The sequence below is a fragment of the Rhamphochromis sp. 'chilingali' genome (genome assembly GCF_963969265.1).
Source record: "Rhamphochromis sp. 'chilingali' genome assembly, chromosome: 9".
NCBI lineage: Eukaryota > Metazoa > Chordata > Actinopteri > Cichliformes > Cichlidae > Rhamphochromis > Rhamphochromis sp. 'chilingali'.
Window position 1 is genome coordinate 1,087,501 of NC_137936.1, and position 22,168 is coordinate 1,109,668.

Consider the following 22,168-nt stretch of genomic DNA (forward strand, 5'->3'; position numbering starts at 1 on the left):
CACTGGCCTGTAGGTGTAAATAGACTGCAGAGTCCTGGCCTGACGAGGTGGCTCTGCTGTGTTCTGCCATCATCTTCGCCAGAGGTTGTTTGGTTTCCCCCATGTATAAATCCTGGCAATCCTCCTGCACTAAACAGCGTACTCTATATTACTGGATGATAGGGTGTGGCTAAATATTGGTGGATCTTATGTGATTGGATATCCAGGGGGAGAGGTGGAGACGGGTGGGCACTTGACAGGGTATGAACTGGAATGCCCCGAAGTGTTTTGGGTCCTGTATAGGGATCATGGGCCCTGCCAGTCAATAGCAACTGCAATAGGCTTCATAGGGGACATAGTTTTCAATTCAAATATAATGCACTTTAACTCTATAGCACCAAGATGACCCCCTATGAGCAAACACATGGTAACAGTGTTTTAACAGAAAGAAACTGTTAAAAAGGAGTTAACAACCAGCCATGACCCACTGAGGTTAAACAGAAGGAGGTAGGACAAAAAACACACTGTAGAAGAACACACTGTTATCTAATGATTAACTGCAAAGCGGTCTAAAAACACACAGTAAGTGAACTGGTCACTGCTTCCAAAGAATACGGGCCTGAAAGCTGTGGGGTCTGTCTCCCATTCGATTCATAAATAACCTGGTAACCACGAGTAAGTCTGCAGTCTGAGAGCAAAGTGCTCTGGTGGAGCCTGATTAAAGCCTACCAGGAGTAACCCTTTTCTGAACGGCTTCTGTCTATAGATGCATTAAGGAGCAGCTTGGTGTACTTGGTATCTTGCCCAAGTTTATTTGGCACGCAGACTGGAGCAGCCAGGGATGGAACCACCAACCCTCCGATTAGTAGATGAGCAGTTAGTAGAGTATCTCCTGAGCAACAGCCAACTACAGCCACCTGATGTTCAAGTGTTTCAATCACTTCGACGGCCACAAGGTGCACGTTGGTCATGGAAGTGGCAATCAAGATGTAATCAAGCCCTTAGTAATGGAGATCACTCTACAAACATTTGTGAATTAATGGGTTGCGTTCAGGAGCTCAGTGAATTCCAGCATGATACCGGGATGTATGCTACTTGTAGAACAAGTCCACACCTGAAATTTCCTTTCCACACTCAACTGTTTGTGGTTGAGTTTGTGTCAAAGTTTCTCTTATATTACCACTCAGTGTAGACCACGTAAAATCACAGAGTGGGGTGAGTGAATCATGAGGAGTATAGTGCACAGAGGTTGCCAAATTGCTGCAGAGTCAATTGCTACAGACCCCCAAACTTCACGTAGCCTTCACATTAGCTCAAGAGAGCATAGAGAGTGGAGTGGTTTCCATGGCTGAGCAGTTGCATCCAAGCCTGACATCACTGAGCACCATAGAAAGTGTCGGATGCAGTGGTGTCAAGCACGCCACCAGTGGAAGTGTTCTCTGGAGTGACAAATCACGCTTCTGCGTCTGGCAATGCTCCCAACTTTGAGGGAACACTTCGGGGATGGCCGGTTCCTTTGCCATCATGACTGCTCATAAAGACACGAGCGAGCTAGGTTGGTGCAGAGGATCTTCACTGGCCTATTTATTAAGAATGGGCCAACACTCAAGTTCACACGCATGTGAAGGCAGATTAGTACTTTTGTCAGTATAGTGTATTAGTTGTATTATGCATGAGTCCTTCTTTATGATTGCTTGCTTTCACCCCCCACCTTTCTTAGACTGCCACCATCTGTCTGGCCCTGAGGTGGACACAACATCCTGGACACTGTGGGCCAGCTGACTGTTTGGGTTCCTGGAGTCACACGGACAACATTTCATCTTCCTCTGAAAGAATAAAAACACAAAGACATAAATAAACCTTTTGTTTTCCCACAAGAGATTCAGTGTAATGTGTGATGTAAGGACAGTGTGCCACTGAGCTGACCCTGAACTCGAGACCAGGGACTGGCCTCTGAATTCTCTGCTGTGCCACATGAGCTGGGTCACTGAGCAGGTACCAGTGAATTTCTAATAGTTCTAGCACTGAACCTTTGCCCGAGTAAAAGCTTGGTAAACACAGTTTATTCACTATATTGAAGTAAATCCTCAGTCATCTGTAGAACCAGCCATATATCCAAAGAATGCTGGACTTTGTAAAAAACAAACAAAATCCAGTTGCATTGGTTTGCAAACTGTACATGTTATTTAATATTGAGTATTGGGATTTTTTACAGTGCTGACATGTGCAGTTTATGAAAAACTGTGAATGTACTGTTTATAGCTGAACATTTTCTCACTGACAGCTCGCACCACTGATTTCAGCAGTCAGTATTTATTAACACAGGAGGGATGGTGTCCCTTTACAGAAACTCTCTGAATCTTTTCTTTAGAGGCCGCTTGGCTGCTGCTTGGCAAATGAAGGTTCAACTCCCTCTAAAGATTTTATATAGACGCGAGGTCTGGAGATTGGCTATGGGACCGTGGGATCAGGGGGCGGTGCCAGGGGAGACTGGCTGACACAGCTGGCAGTCAGCACTCTAATGCTGCCTTCTCGATTTAAGCAGTACGCTGGGAGGACAGAGGGAGGAGAGCGAACAGCGTGCAGTGCAAGCAGTCAGGAGAAGGCTGGAGAGCACCGTGCTAATAAACATTCACTAATCTGCAACGCTGAGTGTACTGGGTCCTTATATTATGAACTACCTCCAGATCAACGCCAGTAAAACCAAGGAACTGGTGGTAGACTTCCACAGGCACAAGCATTCTCCACTGCAACCACTGAACATCCAGGGTATGGACATTGAGGCTGTGGACAGCTACAGGTACCTTGGTGTTCATCTGAACAACAGACTGGACTGGACTCATAACTCAGACGCCCTCTACAGGAAAGGGCAGAGCAGGCTGTACCTGCTGCGGAGACTCAGGTCGTTTGGAGTGGAGGGCCCACTCCTGAAGAAATTCTATGACTCTGTGGTGGCTTCTGCTATCTTTTATGGCGTGGTCTGCTGGGGCGGCAGCATCTCTGCTGGGGACAGGAAGAGACTGAACAGGGTGATCCGAAGGGCCAGCTCTGTTCTAGGATGCCCTCTGGACCCAGTGGAGGTGGTGAGTGACAGGAGAACGGCGGCTAAGCTGTCATCCCTGATGGACAACATCTCCCACCCCATGCAGCAGACTGTGACAGCACTGAGCAGCTCCTTCAGTGGGAGACTGCGGCACCCACGGTGTGGGACGGAGAGATTTCGCAGGTCTTTCCTCCCCACTGCTGTCAGACTCCATAATAAAGACTTTAACTGATCAAGCACACACATCCATACATATGCAATAACACTAAGTGCAATAATCTTTTCTGTCATCGTTGTATTTTTACTCAGTTGTATATAGTATTTGTATTTGTATTCTATTTTTATCTTATTGTATATTTATTTTATTTTATTCTACTGTATATAGTATTTTATTTTATTCTATTCTGTACAGTTGTGTACTGTATTTATTCTTATTGTATTCTAATTTTTGCCTCATAACTTTTGCACTGTCCACTTCCTGCTGTGACAAAACAAATTTCCCACGTGTGGGACTAATAAAGGTTATCTTATCTTATCTTATCTTATTACAATAACTATAATGTTCTTCTTCCTTAGCCACTTGTTAGTGTCCTTGGTCAGATGTTTTGGGTCATTGTCACTGGAGAACTCATCCACGACCTCATCTCCAGTGACATTGTTCTCTACCATTAGCATAAAAACAGCCCCAACACATGTTTCCACCTCTATGCTTGACTGTGGACATAGTGGGTTTTTCTTAGCACATCTTGAGTTTGGTTTCATCTGACTACAGCATCATTTAGATGTTCACTGGCAAACTTAAGATGGACATATGGGAGCAGGAATGTCAGTGTTAATACTTCATGCACATATCATTTATTTGCAGGAAACTGTCTTGGAGAAGTAGACAGTATGTCTAAGATGGGTTGGGAAGTGTCTTTCCTCCTTATCCAGCAAATTTAAAGATGCTGCTGCCCCTATTCATAGAAATATTCCCTTAATTCACATTAAAACAGCCTGGGACTCTGCTGGCAGCTTTACAATTGTCTGGGGGCACGTTTATGAGGCAAAGATGGCTCTTGTAAATATGTATAAATAAATATGTCTTTGAACATTGGTCTGTTCTAATCTTTTCAGTTCCCTCTTCATGTGTTTCCATGCTTTTCATATGTGTTTAAATTATCCTGATGTTGCTTCTTCTCGCTTTTTTTCTTATTTAGGATGTTATTTGGAACAAGAAGCCTCCTGTGCCGCTGAGCCTTACAGAGGCCCAGGGTTACCTAATCTCTTGTATTTTGGGGCAACAAATATGAGGAGCCTGAATTATTGAGTTGGATATGAAGAGTTCCCTCTTTGATGGCTGGTTATGGAAGCGAATTCGGCTCATACGCTGTCTTTGAATGCCACACTGTGCTCACCTCTTCACTCTTCCACCTTGACTTACACTCCTGTCCACCCTCTGCCGGGCTTTTCACAAACCATAGTTTTTCTCATCCTTCATTAGATTACACCTGGTCTACGGGGCTAAATTTGGGGACTTGCATGTTTATTCTGGATTTGCTTCTTTTAGTGAACAGAGTTTTGCTTACTTCGAGCACCTTCAGCTTCGACACTTTTTCTGCAGCTCTTTTTCATTAGATACAACATTTGACACCTCCAGCAGTAAAGTGGCATTCCTGGCTAGATCGGACTTGTTTCCTCTGATGATGCCGAAGGCTTTCATCGTCATGTGTGCGTCTTTGTGTGAACGCTGAAGTACAAGGATACATTTAAATGGATGAACAGAGGACCACGCCTAAGACAGTTATTAGCTCCCTGAGGCTAATCCAACGTTGCCCATACTGTGATCTATGAAGATAAAGTAACATCAACACATCCTAAGTCTCTATGTTTATTTGTATATATTTTCTCATCTTTGTGTTTGTAGTGCCAGTGTCCTGTGCTGCCTTATCCCCACGCTCTGTGTTGTCTTTTCTTTTTCTTACTTTGTGTCTTTCACTTGGTTTTACTTCCTGTTTTTGTGTTTTTGGATCAGTTGCTATTGTCTTTCCCTCCCATCACTGGTTGCACATGAATCTCATTTGTCCTCCTGTCTGTGACCTCTTCTATCAGTCAGCAGTTCTGGTTTGCACTGGTTTAGTTTGTGTACATGTCTGTTCCCTGCCAGAGACACTTTGAGTTTCCACTTTTGTTCTGTCAATCCGATAATGTCACATATGACATTGTTGAATTGAAGCGGCTGCTTCTTCTGTGCGATCTTTGTTTTCTCTAAATCAAAAACTAAAGCTGAATTTTTGGATATTTTACCTGAAACGCTCTTAAACTGGAGAACCCTTTAGCTGCAGAGATATGCCTGGAAGTTCTCACTTGTTTGTTAAAGGGTGATATAAGTTTCCAAACTTTCCATTTGCTCACAGAGATAAAACAGGAAAGCACGCTCTTACCTGTTGGTACGGGGTACAGAAGACCTCTGAGCCAGTGAGGCCACAGGTAGATGAAGCCTGAAGTTGGTGAGCCCTGCCATGGAGCAAGTCATCTGTGGGTGGGTAGCATGCCCCCCATGAGCAGTCATTTTGGGCGTGTGACAGTATGGCTGAGGCTGTCAGGAGGAGGGCAGAATGTGTACAGGTATGAATACAACACACCTAACTCTAAGCTTTCTGAGGCTCTCAAAAACTTCTTCCTTTATTATTAACTGCTGTTCAAAATACATCTAAAAGACAGAGTAACCTACAATAAAACTGTTAAATGAGTGTCATGCTGCTTTTGAAGCAGTAACAGAGATGTTGGTCTGCAGCTGTCGTACTGTCTATTTTCAGGCCAAAGGTAATTCTAAGGGACGAAACAACCCAAAGCTGTGTGCTGGTCAGATGAAACCACGTACATGAAGCACATTGATGTTTGATTAAGGTTTACTTAGAATAGGTAAAATTATAAATGCATCTCCACATTAACCTGGTTATTCTTAAAGATGTACTGCAGCTCTACACAGTAGTTATAGGCTGTGTTTGTATCTTCTCACAGGATTTCATGACAGATACCAACATGTCTAACATCACATATTTCAGAGACAGACTGTCATGCAGCAGCGTGAACATCTCCATCGAACCGTTCACTGCTGCAGCTTACTTCCATCTCTTTAGCTAGTAAATAAAAAAGCTGCAGGCTATCTATTTCAGGGTGTTTAGGAATGCTAACATGTGGCGTGCAAAACTCAAACTAACATCACAAACTCAATAAATATAATAGCAATAAAGCAGCAGTGAAAATGGGAAATCTCACCAGCCAGTAGTAAAAGTATTCTCATGTTGTGTTCCTCCTGTTAAAACGTCCAGAAGAAATAGGAGCAGCTGTCGGCAAACAAATACAGAAGGCTGCTGTGCTGGGAGTTCAGCTGTGCTGTGGAAAGGTGTGCACTGCTTCGTGTTGCTGCCTTAAAAACCATTTCTCACCTGGATAGTGTGACACAGCGTGTGTCAGAGTCACGCCCTGCACCACCACTCCCTCCACTCATGAATCAGCACACACACTCACAGAGCCAGACACACACTCAATGAAAGTAGTCATTACTCATTTTCATTTAATTTGTACACTATTATTAATAATAATAATTCATATTTATTAATTATCAAGTAATAAATAAAACTGACTTCAGGTGAAAGCTAAAAGTAGCAAATGCATTCTTTGTTTGTAAAGTTTGTGCAGCTACTGGAGCTGAAAGGATGAAACATTAAAACCAATCATTGTTCAGACTCCATTACCTGCATTTCAGTTTTCCAACAGTTTGGTTTTTAATTAAGTTGCTGGTGGTGGTCAGAGGGCCCGGTGGCGCCAGTGTCCGGCAGCCTCGCCTCTGTCAGTGCGCCCCAGGGTGGCTGTGGCTACAATGTAGCTGCCATCACCAGTGTGTGAATGTGTGTGTGAATGGGTGGATGTAGTGTGAAGCGCTTTGGGTCAGTCCTAAGGGAAAAAAGTAAAGCGCTATACAAATGCAGGCCATTTAATTTAATATCTACAAGTTAATTCAGCTGCCTCTGCTACTTTGTGTTTAGTTCTCATTTCTGGGTGTAAACATGTAGGCTTGAGTGAAGGGCGATGATGACTAAAGTACCAGGACAGGGTATGGACATGGCAGCTTGCAGTCATTCGGTCAGTTCTCCTCTGTGTAGCCTGACAGCTTGTGCAGTAGGGTTACCATCCTAAGCAGCGTTTGCATGGCTGTGTGTTAACTGCTGTCCTCTGAATCATCACTGTGTAGAAAGAAACAATAGCCTGAGGCCAGGTGAACATACACTGTGTGCTTTTCTTCATAGCCTCAGACACACTGACTAATGCTAACTGCAGGGTGTGTTTTCTGAGAAATCACAAACGCACACTTCTGACAAGCGTCGTCATGCCTGGACAGTTGCTATGGTTCTTTTGTTGGTAACCAGAAGGTTTTATATCGACATCAATCCCAGCCTTAGTTACAGCAAGATGTTTCAACAAGTCCTCCAATCCAGACAACAATGTCAGTCTGGAGCGGAGGACTGCCCTCCAGACCCATAAGGGAATTTCCAAAACGAGCTACATGTGGCAAGAAGCAGTGTAACCGACACTGTGATGTAAACTGCACAACACTTTTGTGATGTTTAAGCTGTTCTTGTGGTGGCATCTAACACATTTAGTTCCCGTACACTTCAGTGTAAAAAGACGGTGTGCCGACCTTTGATTAACAATACTGTAATAAAACGTATTTACATTAAACAGGTAACACTGACACCACAGGTGTCCAGAGGCTCAGAACTGTCAAAATAATGGCACACTCCTAAACACCAGTAAGATAAGTGCTTCCTTAATATGTTATTTATAACTGCATATACACATTTTTATTCTTAAATAATAGATTCATATATAACATGTTATTTGTATTTAGAAAAGCATTTAGATGTTAGTAGAGGTTTTATAAATACTTATTTCATATTTTAATTGAAAATAAGTATTTATAAAACTTATTTTATAAATACTTATAAAAGGTAAGGGCGGAGGAGTGAGGTAAGGGCGGCAGGGCGGAGTAAGGTAAGCGAGAGTGACGAGAAAGGTAAGCGACCCATGTTGTAGGTGATGTCAGACGCCGGAGATTTGGCGGAAAAAAAGCGAATGGTAGCATAGACTTTAACAAAGGTTTTTCAAGCTTCAGTATTACCAAATATACTAATCAATTGTCATATAACTAACAACATCTGTTTTATCATCTCTAACACCCGGAGGACAACGGGGAGAGTTTAGACGCTCTCCAAGATTACATCGACCGCTGTTTTCAAGATTTAGTCATGAAGAAGGCCCAGAGTACATCCTCCCCGACCAAAATTGAGACGCCGTCATCGAAGAGATGTCGCCCGGCAGACTCCCCCGGTACAACATCGCCTGCCGGCAAAGACATCGCAGACATCCTGGAGTCAATCGACAAGCGATTGTCCAGTTTCGATGCGAGGCTGTCCCTGGTGGAGATTTTACACCGGGAATTTAAATCTCTGAGAGAATCCCTGGAATTCAGCCACCAGCAGGTGGAAACGCTTGCCGCTGAAAATGCCACGCTACGGGAGTCGGTCAAATCTCTCACCGATAACGTGACCCAGCTAAACATTGAAAATAAAAAAAATAAGAGAGTCCGTTATCGATCTACAAGCCCGTAGCATGAGAGATAATCTTGTGTTTTCTGGTATTCCAGAAACTGCCGGAGAGGACGCAGAGGCAACGGTGAAAAGCTTCCACCTGAAGCTGCCGGAGGACACCGTAAAGAACATCGACTTCGATAGAGTACATCGCTTGGGGGGCGTGAGGTCGCGGACCAGGAGACCACGGCCTATTGTGGCCAAATTTGGTCAATTCAAACAGAAGGAACAGGTGAAGAGTCGCGGCAGAGAGTTGAAAGGAACGGACTTCAGCGTGAACGACCAGTTCCCCAAAGAGATCCTGGAACGACGCAAGGTCCTGTTCCCAGTTCGACGTAGCTTCATCCAGAAAGGCTCCCATGCTGTCATCGCTGTGGACCGGCTCTACGTGGACGGACAGCTGTACCGCGACCCCGGCACCACACCGTGGTTATATTGACTGCACTCCAGATTAGAGATGGCACGATACCACTTTTTTATGTCCGATACTGATACCGATATCATAAATTTGGATATCTGCCGATACCGATATGAATCCGATATAGTGTGTTTTAATCAACAAAACTGTTTTTTAAATATCTTGCTGCATTTTGTATAAGTTCATACTCAACAACTACACTAAAGCTATTCTGTTATACCTGTATGCAAAAAAATTATTTCATAGTTCAGCAATACTGATCAATCTAATAAACTTAAACCTGCACCATCCTCCCTATTCTGGTATTTTAAAGAGTACTTAGCATAAATATTAAGCAACCTAACTAATAGGGTTCCAACTCCCAGCAACAACAAAAATAAATAAATAAAAAATAGGGAACCACCCCTCACGCTCCACCTCATGATGCTTAATCGACGTAATCAACCTTAATTTGATGCAGTGTGAAAAAAAATGCACAGAAATCAATTATTTTTCAAGAAATATTAAATAGATTCAACATCTTTCTTCAACAAAATTGCAGACTGCACAGATGGTACCTTCCCAAAGGAAAAAGTACTATAGCTTACTAGGGTATATTAGACTTAACAGTTACTATATACAATAATGGACTTCTATACATTTTACATCAGATTAAAACTTTGGGTGTAAGATTCAGATAAATATTAAATAATTAAAAGCTCGACATTTTAAATGAGAATAAGAAAGAAAAGTATGTCTTTGTGCCCCTTTTCCCAGTTAATGCCCTATCGGCCCCCCTGGCTAAACTTTGCTAGATCCGCCCCTGCACAGTTACCAGTGTCAGCTGTAGAAAAAGATCCTGGTGTAGAAAGTAATATTAAATAAATTCTAACAACAGCTTATCAAGCTTAAACGTGCTGCTGTTGTTCAGCCGCTGGTTTCCTCTTTCTGGTGCAAAGTGGGCCAAAAGCAAACTAGAGACACGGACTCGCGACAGAAAAGCCGATCAGCTGATCGTTAAGCAGTTTCATGATTGAAGTAGCAGCCGGAGAGCGAGAGGCAGTCGCTCGTTAAGCTTAACGCAGGAATGCTTTACAAACATTCAGAGATGGACTTACACACTTGCTTTACTTCTCTCGGGATAACTTTGTCGGAGATGAAATGCCGGGTTGCTAGCGAAGCTCCAAATGCTATCCAGACCACCGACAGGTCCCGCATGCCACAGCCGCTCTATCACGTGATGCATACTGCTCCGACGTGCTAACGTTCTGAGGTGAGTTACGGCGTGTTGCAAGTTTTGTGAGGTGCTTTCATGATATTTAATGGATCGGATTACATTTTTTATTTTTCTCCGATATCCGATCCAGTAATTTAGGTCAGTATCGGACCGATACCGATACGTAATATCGGATCGGTCCATCTCTACTCCAGATAAGAACCCGCTACACTCTTTTCTTATTCATTCACACTCTCTCCTTTAACATGGGTTTAACCTAGTAATATCAGTATGATGTCATAGCAGATATAACCGTCACCCTCCGTCATTGCTTTAATTGGAATGTTTCCGTTTCGTTTCTTTTTTGTTGTTGTTGCTCACAGTTCATGTGGTTTCTTTCTTTCTCTTGTCTTTCACTGCTGTGGTCACCTACTTCCCCACTCACCTACAAACAACACCCTCTATTTCTCCATATTTTCACAACACGATCACGCAAACACATCAGCTCAACGGCAGCACATTCACAACAGCCTCACAGCACGCACAGACTTGCAGGACACATAAGCAAGCCACGCTTGTTCATATTAGTGAATATTCACACACATAGTCAGACTTATGGAGCCTCTCACCACACTTCTTTTTCTCTTTCTATTTACAAACAAGGGATGCTTCCACATTCTCTCCACCTGTCTAAACGAAACACCCAGCATACATCATTAGACATACACGCACAATTATGGGCATGCTGAGGTTTGTCACATGGAATGTAAATGGAGCTGGCACCAGAGGAAAGAGGTTAAAAATATTTAACCAGCTTAAAAAACTACAGGCAGATGTTGTTTTATTACAAGAAACTCATAAACCTGTCACAGGTTTAAACGAACTTAAAACACCTGAGTTTCCTAACGTGTTTGCAGCCTGTTATAATTCTAGACAACGGGGAGTAGCAATCTTAATACATAAAAATGTTAATTTTACAGTACTCGATACAGTTATAGATCCAGAGGGTAGATTTCTAATTATTAAACTATCAATATTGAACAAAAAACTATGTATTGTAAGTATATATGGTCCAAATGTTGGTGATCCTTCATTCTTCCACGGATTTTTTAGTGCACTCTCTGAACACCTTGATTGCACACTCATTCTTGGTGGTGACCTCAACCTTGGACTAAATGAAGACATGGATAGGCTCAACACAACAGGAACTCAGCGTAATTGGCAGTCCACAAATATGATCAAACAGTATATGAGCGACTTTGGTCTTTGCGATGCATGGCGCTCCCTTCACCCCACCAGTAAGGAATATACTTTTTTCTCGCATGTTCATCACTCTTACTCTCGTCTGGATTATTTTTTGGTCGGCAGCTCACTGCTGAGTGACATTTCAGACACTGAGATTCACCCTATAGCTGTCAGCGATCATGCTCCTGTATCTTTAACACTAATGCACAAGAATAATACTACGCCAAGTAAAAACTGGAGATTTAATATATCGCTACTTAAAGATGAAGACTTTATTAAATATTTTAAAAAAGAGTGGACTTCATATTTAGACTATAATGACACTCCCGGAATATCTGCTTCTGTTCTATGGGAAGCAGGGAAAGCTGTGATGAGAGGTAAAATAATTTCTTTCTCATCACATAAAAAGAAAAAAGAAAACAAAAATATTCAGGAATTAGAAAAAAACATCAAATCACTAGAAGAAGCCTACGCGTCCCACCAAGATCAGGAAACATTGAACAAAATACGCAAGACAAAACTAGAATTAAATGAAACTATTAATAAAAAAACACAATTCCTTATACAAAGACTTCGCTTGCAGAATTTTGAACACAGTAACAAATCAGGTCGATTTCTAGCTAACCAGCTAAAAATAAATAAAGAAAAAACAACTGTATGTGCTGCTAAAGATTTATCGGGGAACACAACATATGATCCTGGAAGAATAAACAACATTTTTAGGGATTTCTATGAAACTTTATACTCACCACAAATAAACCCATCTAAAAATGAAATTGATCTGTTCCTTGACAACGTAACTCTTCCAAAATTACTAGACAGTCAAGCAATGGCACTGGATTCACCACTGACGCCAGGTGAACTCCAGGAAGCCCTGATAAGTAAGCCCAATAATAAGGCTCCAGGTCCAGACGGCAGCGCAGATACTGAAGGACCCGTCCCATCCAGGCAACAAACTGTTCCAACTTCTGCAATCTGGTAGAAGGTTCCGCATCTTCCGGGCAAGGACAGAGAGACTCAAGAGGAGCTTCTATCCCCAAGCCATCCGTGCCCTAAACACACACACCCGCCCTCTCACATCATCTATAATTGACTGAGTCAGGACTCTTCCAGACACTAAACCAAGGCACAATGTACATTTCAATTCCTTTAATTTTAAATATGTTTATATTGTCTATCCTGTAAAATAGTCAGATGTCTATTCATATTAATGTACAGAATTCACCTGCTTGCTGCTACTACTGCACATTCACCCAGTGTATATACTATATGTATATACATATATATATATATACACACCCCCCCCCCCCCCCCAATTTTTGCACATGTTGAGGAGCGTGTCAGGCTACATTTCACTGTGTGTTATACTTGTATAACTATGCATGTGACAAATAATAAAGAACCTTGAACCTTGAACCTTCCCTGAAGAATTCTACAAAGAATTCTGGATAATTTTGGCACCAGTATTTCACAGAATGTTGCAGGAAATCGAGGAAAATGGCAGACTACCACCAAATATGAATTCTGCCAACATTAGTCTCCTGCTAAAACCAGGCAAAGACCCTTTATTTCCCTCAAGCTATCGTCCAATTTCTCTATTAAATGTAGACCTTAAAATAATCTGCAAAGATCTCTCAAAGAGATTAGAGAAAATAACCCCCCTCTTAATTCATCCTGACCAAACTGGTTTCATAAAAGGTCGGCACTCCTCAACAAACACTCGTAGATTACTTAATTTAATAGACTACTCATACGATAAAAACATCGAAACCATAATATTATCTCTAGATGCAGAAAAAGCATTTGACAGAGTTAACTGGAAATTTTTATTCGCAACTTTACACAAATTTGGTTTTGGAAACTCTTTCATAAACTGGATAAGAATATTATACAATTCCCCAAGAGCTCGTGTCAGAACAAATGACCAGACATCCTCCAGCTTCTGTCTCCTGAGGGGCACCAGACAGGGATGCCCACTCTCCCCTTCACTGTTTGCAATTTTTATCGAACCTCTAGCAGCAGCATTTAGACAGGCTACAACAATTAAGGGCATAAAATGTAAGAACAGAACATAAAATCAGTCTCTATGCGGATGATGTGTTGCTTTTTCTGCAAAACTCACAAACCAACCTCTCTGAGGTAATTACTCTAATAAACTGGTTTTCAAGAGTTTCAGATTATTCAATTAACTGGCCAAAATCTACAGTTCTCCCCATTAACTGCTCCTTCCATAATTCTTCCTCTGCCCCACTGCAATCCGGAAATATTAAATATTTAGGTATTACAGTTTTTTTCAATCGCTAACAAGCGCCTACCCATACTTCAGATACTTTTTCTAAACTCTTAACACAGACTCACACCTACAAAACACAATTGGCCAAATGGATAATTTTCTTCTCAAAAATACATTTTGTTAAATATATACTAACTCTTCATTTCAAAATAGAACACATCTTTCTCTGCACACACTAACTGTACAAAAACACTATAAATCTGACTCAAAATGAAATTAGTCTGTCAAAGAATAACACTTGTTTTCACCTCACAAGGTACATGCAGTCAATCAAAGTACACCAGGTTTCAAAATACTGGCTATTATTGACATTACAAAAACTGCATAGACTTTTATGTTTCAGTTTTACAGGTATTTGCATGCGAAACATGCAATCCACCATTTTGACACCAGAAATGTCTTGGTTGGTAACTGTATGTCCACATGTACAGTAATGTTCACATTCAAAAGCATTCCAGTAAAAAGCAAACAAGTTTTTGTTTCTCCACTGTTTACTACAGGAGGTACAGTAGAAACACGGTATGATAGGACAGAGAAAGTTTTACAGTATTGCTTACAGTGAACAAAATATCCATGAAACACACAAGAGCATTCTGAACAAAAAAACAACAGCAAAAAGCCAAGATAAAAAGGGGGGGAGGGGGGCTAAAAAAAGGCAAAAAAGTTGCATCTAATCTCTGCGATCTTCAGGGTTAGGCCACATGTTTTCATCAACATCACATCTGATGTCAGCCAAGTCGATGCACCTGGGATAAAACCGCCTGGTATGTCGGATCCACCCTTGGCAATCGTCAACTGTGATGTCCCTGGAGCCAGCATCCATGGCTTCAAGGAGGGACATCTGGTCATGTGGCTAATGGTCATAAACCTTCCACCTCCACGCAGAAAAGAACTCCTCTATGGGGTTGAGGAAAGGTGAATAGGGTGGAAGGAAGAGACTTACCAGTCTTGGGTGGACTTCAAACCATGTTGTTATTGCTTGCGAGTGATGGAAAGCCACATTGTCCCAGGTAATTACAAAGGTCCTCATGTTTTCACCCTCCTGACCCTGCTCTGGAACCAGGCGCTGGTGGAGATCATTGAGAAAGGCAAGCAAGCGCTCTGTATTATAGGGTCCAACCTGACATCTGTGAAGGAGTAATCCTGCATTTGCAATTGCTGCACACATGGTAATGTTTGCCCCTCTCTGTCCTGGCACATCAACTGTGGCCCTTTTTCCAATTACATTTCATCCACGTCGACGCCTTTTGGCCAGATTGAATCCTGCCTCATCGATGTATATGAATTCATGAGGGGCTTGGTTGGCCTCCAATTCCATAACTCTCTGAAACAAAGTTTATGTAAGTCATGTTAGTACTGTATACCATACTGTACTGTAACCTAGTATTGTGTAGGTTACCTACTTGCAAAGTGCAAAGCTTATAGAACTGGACATTGGATTGAATATACACTGTACCTGGACATATTGTCGTCGTAGCTCCTTGACCCCCTCACTGTTCCTCTCAAAGGGAACAGTGTAGAGCTGCTTCATCCGCACTCTGTGTTTGGACAATGTCCGCGTAATGGTTGTGAGGCTGATTCTATCGATATTGTCAAATATCTCATGGTCCGCCACAATTCTAGTTTGTATTTCACGCAGTTTTATTGAATTATTTGCAGTAACCATTTCCACAATGGCAAGCTCCTGATCATTACTGAGGAGCTTTCCTCTTCCCCCAGAGGGTGGAAGACGTTGCATTCTTTAGAAAGACAAAAAATTCAACATATGCATTACTGTATGACCATATTGACATGTCAAGTGAGAATAGAAACAATCCATGTAAAATGCAATACTTACCTGTTGGTTTGTTGAAAGATGCGTATAATGGAGGCAACCGTTGACCGCCTCAAATTGGGCTGCACTCTTTCACCAGCCTCTCTTAGTGAAAGACCATGGTTGATTACATGGTCAATGATAGTGGCACGGATTTCATCACTGACTACTGTTCTTGCAGCCCTTGGAATGCCACCACCACGCATTCTTACACCTCTACCTTGCCCTCTCCTTGGGCCTGCTCTTCTCTCTGGGCCCCTTGCTCTTACTCTTCCTCGACCAGACATTACAGTGTTTGTCTTTTTCTTGTTTCCAAAAACATCACTCCTCAAGGTCTTGCCTTATAAACCCCACTGAGTCTAAGCCAGAATGGAAGAAGCTGTGGTTGGCCCAATTTACCCAACATAAATCAGCTGTGTGTCAATTATTCAATTGTTTGTTTATTATCAGCTGAGATATAGTTTTGATATTGATATTGTTTTTGTACTGATATCATTGCAGAAGCAGAGGTTTTTATACTGTATCTACGGTTTGGAATATTGTTTTTGCTATTGTGGGATGTTGTGTGTTAACATTCGTAGATACTACAAAAACAGTCCATAATTTTGTTGGGAGGTATAGCTTGTCTGTTAAGAAAATGTAAGCATTGTGGAAATGTGTTCACTGACTGCATATTGGGTGAACACGACATGAAATGTGTGAATGGTATGGCCACAACAGACCGATGCTGTGCTAATTGTGTTTAGAGTTTTGCAAATGTGACAACTGTTTGGACAAACGCTTGTTAGCGACTGCAAAAAACTGTAATGTTTCTCCTAAGCTTTCAGACTTAACTAAATTAAACCACATCCCACTTCTAAAGAAAGTAGAAGGCGATCTGACTAGATGGAAATCTTTACCCATATCACTCATGGGAAGGGTCGCCACTATAAAAATGATGATCTTGCCAAAAATAAATTATTTATTTTTGATGATCCCTAACAAACCATCACAAGATTGGTTCAGATCTCTGGATTCATATATTTCCAAATTCCTTTGGAAAGATAAACCCCCGCGTATTAGCTTAAAAACGCTACAAAGAACCAAGGATAGAGGAGGATTAGATCTGCCTAATTTTCACCAATACTTCTTAGCCAACAGGCTTCAGTTCATCTCAGAATGGTTAAAACATACCTTCTTAGTTGAGCCCTGGCTAGATGTTGAACAGGCACTATGCAAGGATCTAGAGATTTCAGACCTACCATTTATTAGCTCAAACATCAAAAGACATGAATGCTTTAAAAGCATCAGCATCAGCTCTTCTCTGACAGCATGGTGGGAGTTTCTAAAATTGACGGAGTCTTCATTAATCCCATGCAAACGTACACCTATCTGGAATAACCCTGACATATTACAAAACAATAATATGATTAATTTCCCAGAATGGAGTTGTAAAGGAATTAAATACTTAGAACATATATTAGAGGGAACAGAATTTATTCCGTTTGACAGACTAGTTGCACAATATGGGATCAACAAGAAAAGATTTTTAGAATATCAACAAATTAAATCCATAGTAAAAAAGAAATTTAACCTCAGTCAAGTTGAACTACAAACACCACCAAGTGCGGCACATTTCCTTACTCTTAAATTCCCCAAATTATTATCTAAAATATACAGAACACTTTCTAAATTAGATGAATCAATATCTCTTCCTACTGCAAAGTGGGAAGCAGATTTATCAGTCAACCTAGACCAAAACTTCTGGTCTCAGATTTGCTTAAAAACTTTTAAATTAATTAAAAATCCCAGTCTGCAATTAATACAATACAAAATACTTCATAGAGTGCACTATACAGGTCATCGGATGTTCAAGATGGGCTTTACATCTTCCAACAACTGCTCACACTGTCAAGGCAATACACCAGACAATTACATCCACGCTCTTTGGTTCTGTCCACCAGTGCGGAAGTTTTGGCGCGAGATATGTGAAGACTTATCAAAGTGTCTGAAATGTAACATTCCAACTTCCCCTTTAGTATGCTTGTTGGGAAAACTGGATGAGGTCACTACAGAAACTAATACAGTCCACATGGTTTTTACTGCCCTATGCATCGCCAAGAAACGGTCCTCATGAACTGGAAAAATAAAAATAATCTTAATTCTAGCCAATATAGAAACCTACTAATGGATCACATTAGTCTCGATATAGCCTCTGCCACCACATTAGATCAATCCCTCTGGGCTCCTTTGATCGGCTCCATCACCTAGCGGGGGTAGGGGGTCGTGGTTTGGTCCCGCCTTAGCTACTGTGGTTGATATGGAGTTGGGACGGGCTTAGGGCGCCTGGAGGACCCCTAGAGGCGTTATCCCTGGAGGGCTTAACCCGGGGGTTGTGTTCATAACCTGGTTAGTGGCTCTGGTCGCTCTTAGAGGTTGTTCTCCTCGTGGCTGCGTGCAGCGGGGCTGGAGGATGGTCTGTATTGGTGGACGTAGGTTACTGGCCTGGTGGCCTGGCTGCCCCTGAGTGGATCCGGGGCAGGCGTGGGGGTTTGGGGCTCGGGGGTGCTTCGCTTTCGTGCTGGGGCTCTGGCTGGGCCTTGGGGGCTTCGGTCCTCGTCGGTGTGTCGCCGAGGTTGTGAGCGGGTGGGTGCACAGGGGCTCAGCCCTGGCGCAGGGGGCCTCTTGTGCATTGGCCTAACTGGGGGGCTCTTCAACTGGCGGGAGGTTGTTCCATCCTTGCAGGAGTCCACTCTGCAGGTGGGGGAGAGACATAGGAGAGGTGGAGAATAAACTTAACCTGGGTGTCTGTTGTCTTGTGTAGTCTGGGAGACGATTGAATGTTGGGGTGGGTACAGCTTCCTCTGCGGTGGGGTAGGGTGGGCTGCCCCGGGTCCTGTGGGCAGTGCTGCTGCCGTAGGCCCCAGTCTGGATGGACCTGGGCTCCCTTGCCTTGGTGGGTACCAGAGGACGGGGGTGCCTACTGGGGTCAGCGGGGGAGCTGGCCCTAGGGAGGGGCATCGTCCCCTCCCTCCTTTTCCTCCCCATCCCCGGCTACCTCCCTCTTCCCGCTCCACCACACTCACCCACACAGGTAGGGCCTTGGGGTGCAGGTGTGTCACCAGGGTGCAGGGGAGACATCCCCCCCCCCCCCGTCCTCTTCTGGCCACCTGTGCCTCAATTTTATCTCACAACTTAGACATCCACATTACTTACACTCTCATAACACACACATATATGTAGGGCCTTGAGGGTGGGCACGTTAACGGCGTCCAGTGGACGATCTGTGTACTCAAGCCTACCTCTGGCGCCGGTGCCCACCTCTCAATTTTAAATCCATGTAGACATTGAGGGTTCTCGGGAGGGGCCGTGCTAACACCTGCTGCTCTCTGGCAGCAGCACCATGCTCTCCCGTGTTTTAAATGCACTTTAGAACAACATGCAGCAACACTACACATGAGCGGGAGGAGGGAGGTATGGGGTCTTCACACACCCCCGTTCTCTGCTAGCCATCGGGGCGGGGGGGCTGGGAGGAGATGTTAGCTGTCCGATTGGCTGCGGAGCCTGGGACGGTCTGCTTGCCTCCACCCCGGGGGGAAGGGTAATATCTCTTGGGTCTGGGTTCTGTTTCCCCCTCTGGGGGCGAGGGTACCTGGACCCGGGGTATAGAGTATGTTTGGGGAGTGTGCACACAGGTGTGCACACAGGTGTTCACTGCTTGTAGACTTAAATTACACCTTTCTTGGCTGCTACTTCAAAGCACATTGTGCGCTGTCTGTCCTGCGTGCTGCACAACAACATTGAATGTTTAGTATTTACTGCTGTTTACACTTAGCTAGATTAATGTGATGGTGTTGTGTCTAGTATGTTGCTTTGGGTTTTTTTGCTTGTTTTCTATTCTTCTTCTCTCAACAGGTGATCCAGGAGATCCCCCCCCCCTTCTCACTGTCCCTCTCCCCTTCTGTTTTTCTTTTCCTTCCTCTTTCTTTCTCCCTTTCCTATCCCTCACTCATGTCTGTCCCGTCTGTAACAACTGAAAATAAAATAAATAATAAAAACAAAGGTCGATCAAATGGACCAATACGGCAATGCCACGATGATCCATTTGGCAAAATAAATCCATTGGGTCTCCTTGTTGGTCTTCAGACAACAATTCTGACGGCTAAAGAACCAAATGGGACAGGCAAAAAAAACAAAAAAAGGAAAAAATACTTATAAAATACGTTTTATAAATACTTATAAAATAAGCTTTTATATGCTTGAAATACTCATTAGTTAAATGAGTATCATTAGCTAAGTATTTTGTGTGACCTCGTATAAAGTGACTATTTTTGCCTTATAAGGCATATTTAAATAAAAATGAAAATACCTCACGCCTTCAACAAGTCGAAGCTTCAAAGCAGAAAAATGACTCAGTGTCAGTGATCGTCACAACAGACAAACCAAAAAGAAACACTGTGTTCTTATCTAACGTCTGAAATGTATTTAGGAGTAGAGTCTAAGTTTGTCACAGGAAATTATGGAGGAAAGACACACTGAGCAGCTGGAGCCATAGGATAGTTGAACTTGAATATACTGAAGCTCCTTCAAAATAAAATATGAAGTGTGTTTTCACAAAAAAATAGTGAATATTTCACAGAGATTCACAAAGAAGTGTAAGAACCATAAAGTGCCAACTGATTTATGCGCCCCAGATGTTTTAGAAAAGCACCCAAAATGCAAGCAACAGCTGTGGTGCGAGTGAGTGTTTATTTACAAGTGACCAAAGTGGCAAAACAGGGAATGAGGAACGAAAAGCTATCAAATCCTGTACTGGAAACTAATGAGCAAACCTGAACTTATAATGAAACGGGATGAAGAGCAGAGCGCCGCAGAACCAAGAACAAAACACCATCAAACAAAGAACACAGACCGACACCCACTATACACACACACAAGGTAATCAGGTAATGACACATAGGAGGGAAGCACAGCTGATCCTAATTCACAAGACGACAGGAAGATACAAGCATAACACAATGATAACATAACATAACATAAAACAGACCTTCACAAACACAAACTCAGGGACACGAACAAAGCACTGGGGACGACGTCACAGGAAACAAACCTTAGAACTGGAAACCCTGAGAATGAAACCTACATACTAATAAAGATAACCATGAGGAAATTAAACATCAAATCAGATAATAATAATAATAACTATAATGCCAAACACAAAACGCTGGGTCAACGGCCCAGCACCATGACAATAGCTGTGTCCCAAAACGTCGGCTGCATCCTCCTGAGGACCCGGCCTTCGCGGTCTACGTGGGCCGGGTCCTTCAAAGACCGAGAAGGCCGGAAGTGCGAGGCTGTGAAATGTGACGGTCTAGCCTTCAGATTAGCGTCACCGCTGTCTCGGTGGAGTTTTTTTTTTTTCTTTTTTTTGTCCCGTTTGGATCATTAGCATCAGAATTGTTGTCTTAAGGCCAAGAAAGATGCCAAGCGGATTTATTTTACCAAGTGGATCATCATGGCCTTGCCATATTGGTCCATTTGATTGACCTTTATTATAATTATGAATTTATTTTATTTTCGGTTGCTACAAACGGGACAGACATGACTGGGGGATAGGACAGGGAGAAAGAATGAAAGAAAGAGAGGGAGAGAAAGAAAACCAGAGGGGAGAAGAGACGGTGAGAAGGGGGGAAGAAAGAAAAAAAACAAAAACAAACAACAAAAAAAACAAAAACACCTGGGTCACCTGTATGGAGAAAAAAAACTGAAGAGAAAGCAAACAACAAAGAGCAACATAATAAAAAAAAACAGCACCATCACAATAAACTAGCTAGCAGTAGATATCAGTAGATACTAAATAATAAACGATATTGTGCAGCACGCAAGATAGACAGCGCACAATGTGCTTTGAGGCAGCAGCCAAGAAAGCTGTAGTCCGCGTCTGTGAACACCCGTGTGTACACCTGTGTGCATACCTGTGTGGATCAGCATGCTTGCATTCCAAAGGTTTCTCCATGTAACGATCTGCTAGGGAGTGTGGGGGGGCCACAGCCCGTCCCTGGGTATGAAGCAGGTATGGAGGAAATCCAGGCCCCAGATATCCAGAGGCCCCAAGGACCTGAGGAGGACCACCAAAGGGGGGGGAACCGTGCCACCCTCCTGGGAAGAGCTGAGTAGAGCCCCAAAGGAGAGGTCACCCCGCAGCTACGTAGCAGAGGCCAGAGGGGGTTGCAGTGGCGTGCCCGCGGGCTCTGCCGGCAGCCAGCTGTGCCAGAGAGGACCGAGCTTCAGGCCCAGAGGGCAGAGGCCTGAGGGCATCTGACCCCCCGGAAGGAGCCCAGCTGGGCCACAGGCGCCAGGCCCCGCCAACATCTTAACATCTTAACAGATACTCTGACCCCTGCTTCATGTCCTGGGGGACGGGGCTATGGCTCGCTACATCCTCTTGCAGACCATTACATGTGGAAACCATTTGAATACAAGCGCGCTGATCCACACAGGTGTGCACACAGGTGTTCACTGCTTGTAGACTTAAATTACACCTTTCTTGGCTGCTACTTCAAAGCACAT

General features: G+C 43.1%; 1 protein-coding gene across 1 annotated transcript in view; it reads right to left on the reverse strand.

The window, feature by feature from the left end:
- Window positions 1-6,458, reverse strand: part of lamb3 (laminin subunit beta 3) — a 19,069-nt gene extending 12,611 nt beyond the window's left edge. The window contains exons 1-3 of the mRNA XM_080892450.1: window positions 6,284-6,458; window positions 5,446-5,600; window positions 1,691-1,805 (exon numbers count right to left, since the gene is read on the reverse strand). Coding sequence (XP_080748576.1) covers window positions 1,691-1,805; window positions 5,446-5,600; window positions 6,284-6,308 — 295 coding nt within the window. The 5' untranslated portion in view covers window positions 6,309-6,458. The remainder of the gene's footprint in view (window positions 1-1,690; window positions 1,806-5,445; window positions 5,601-6,283) is intronic.
- Between the last annotated feature and the right edge of the window lie 15,710 nt (window positions 6,459-22,168).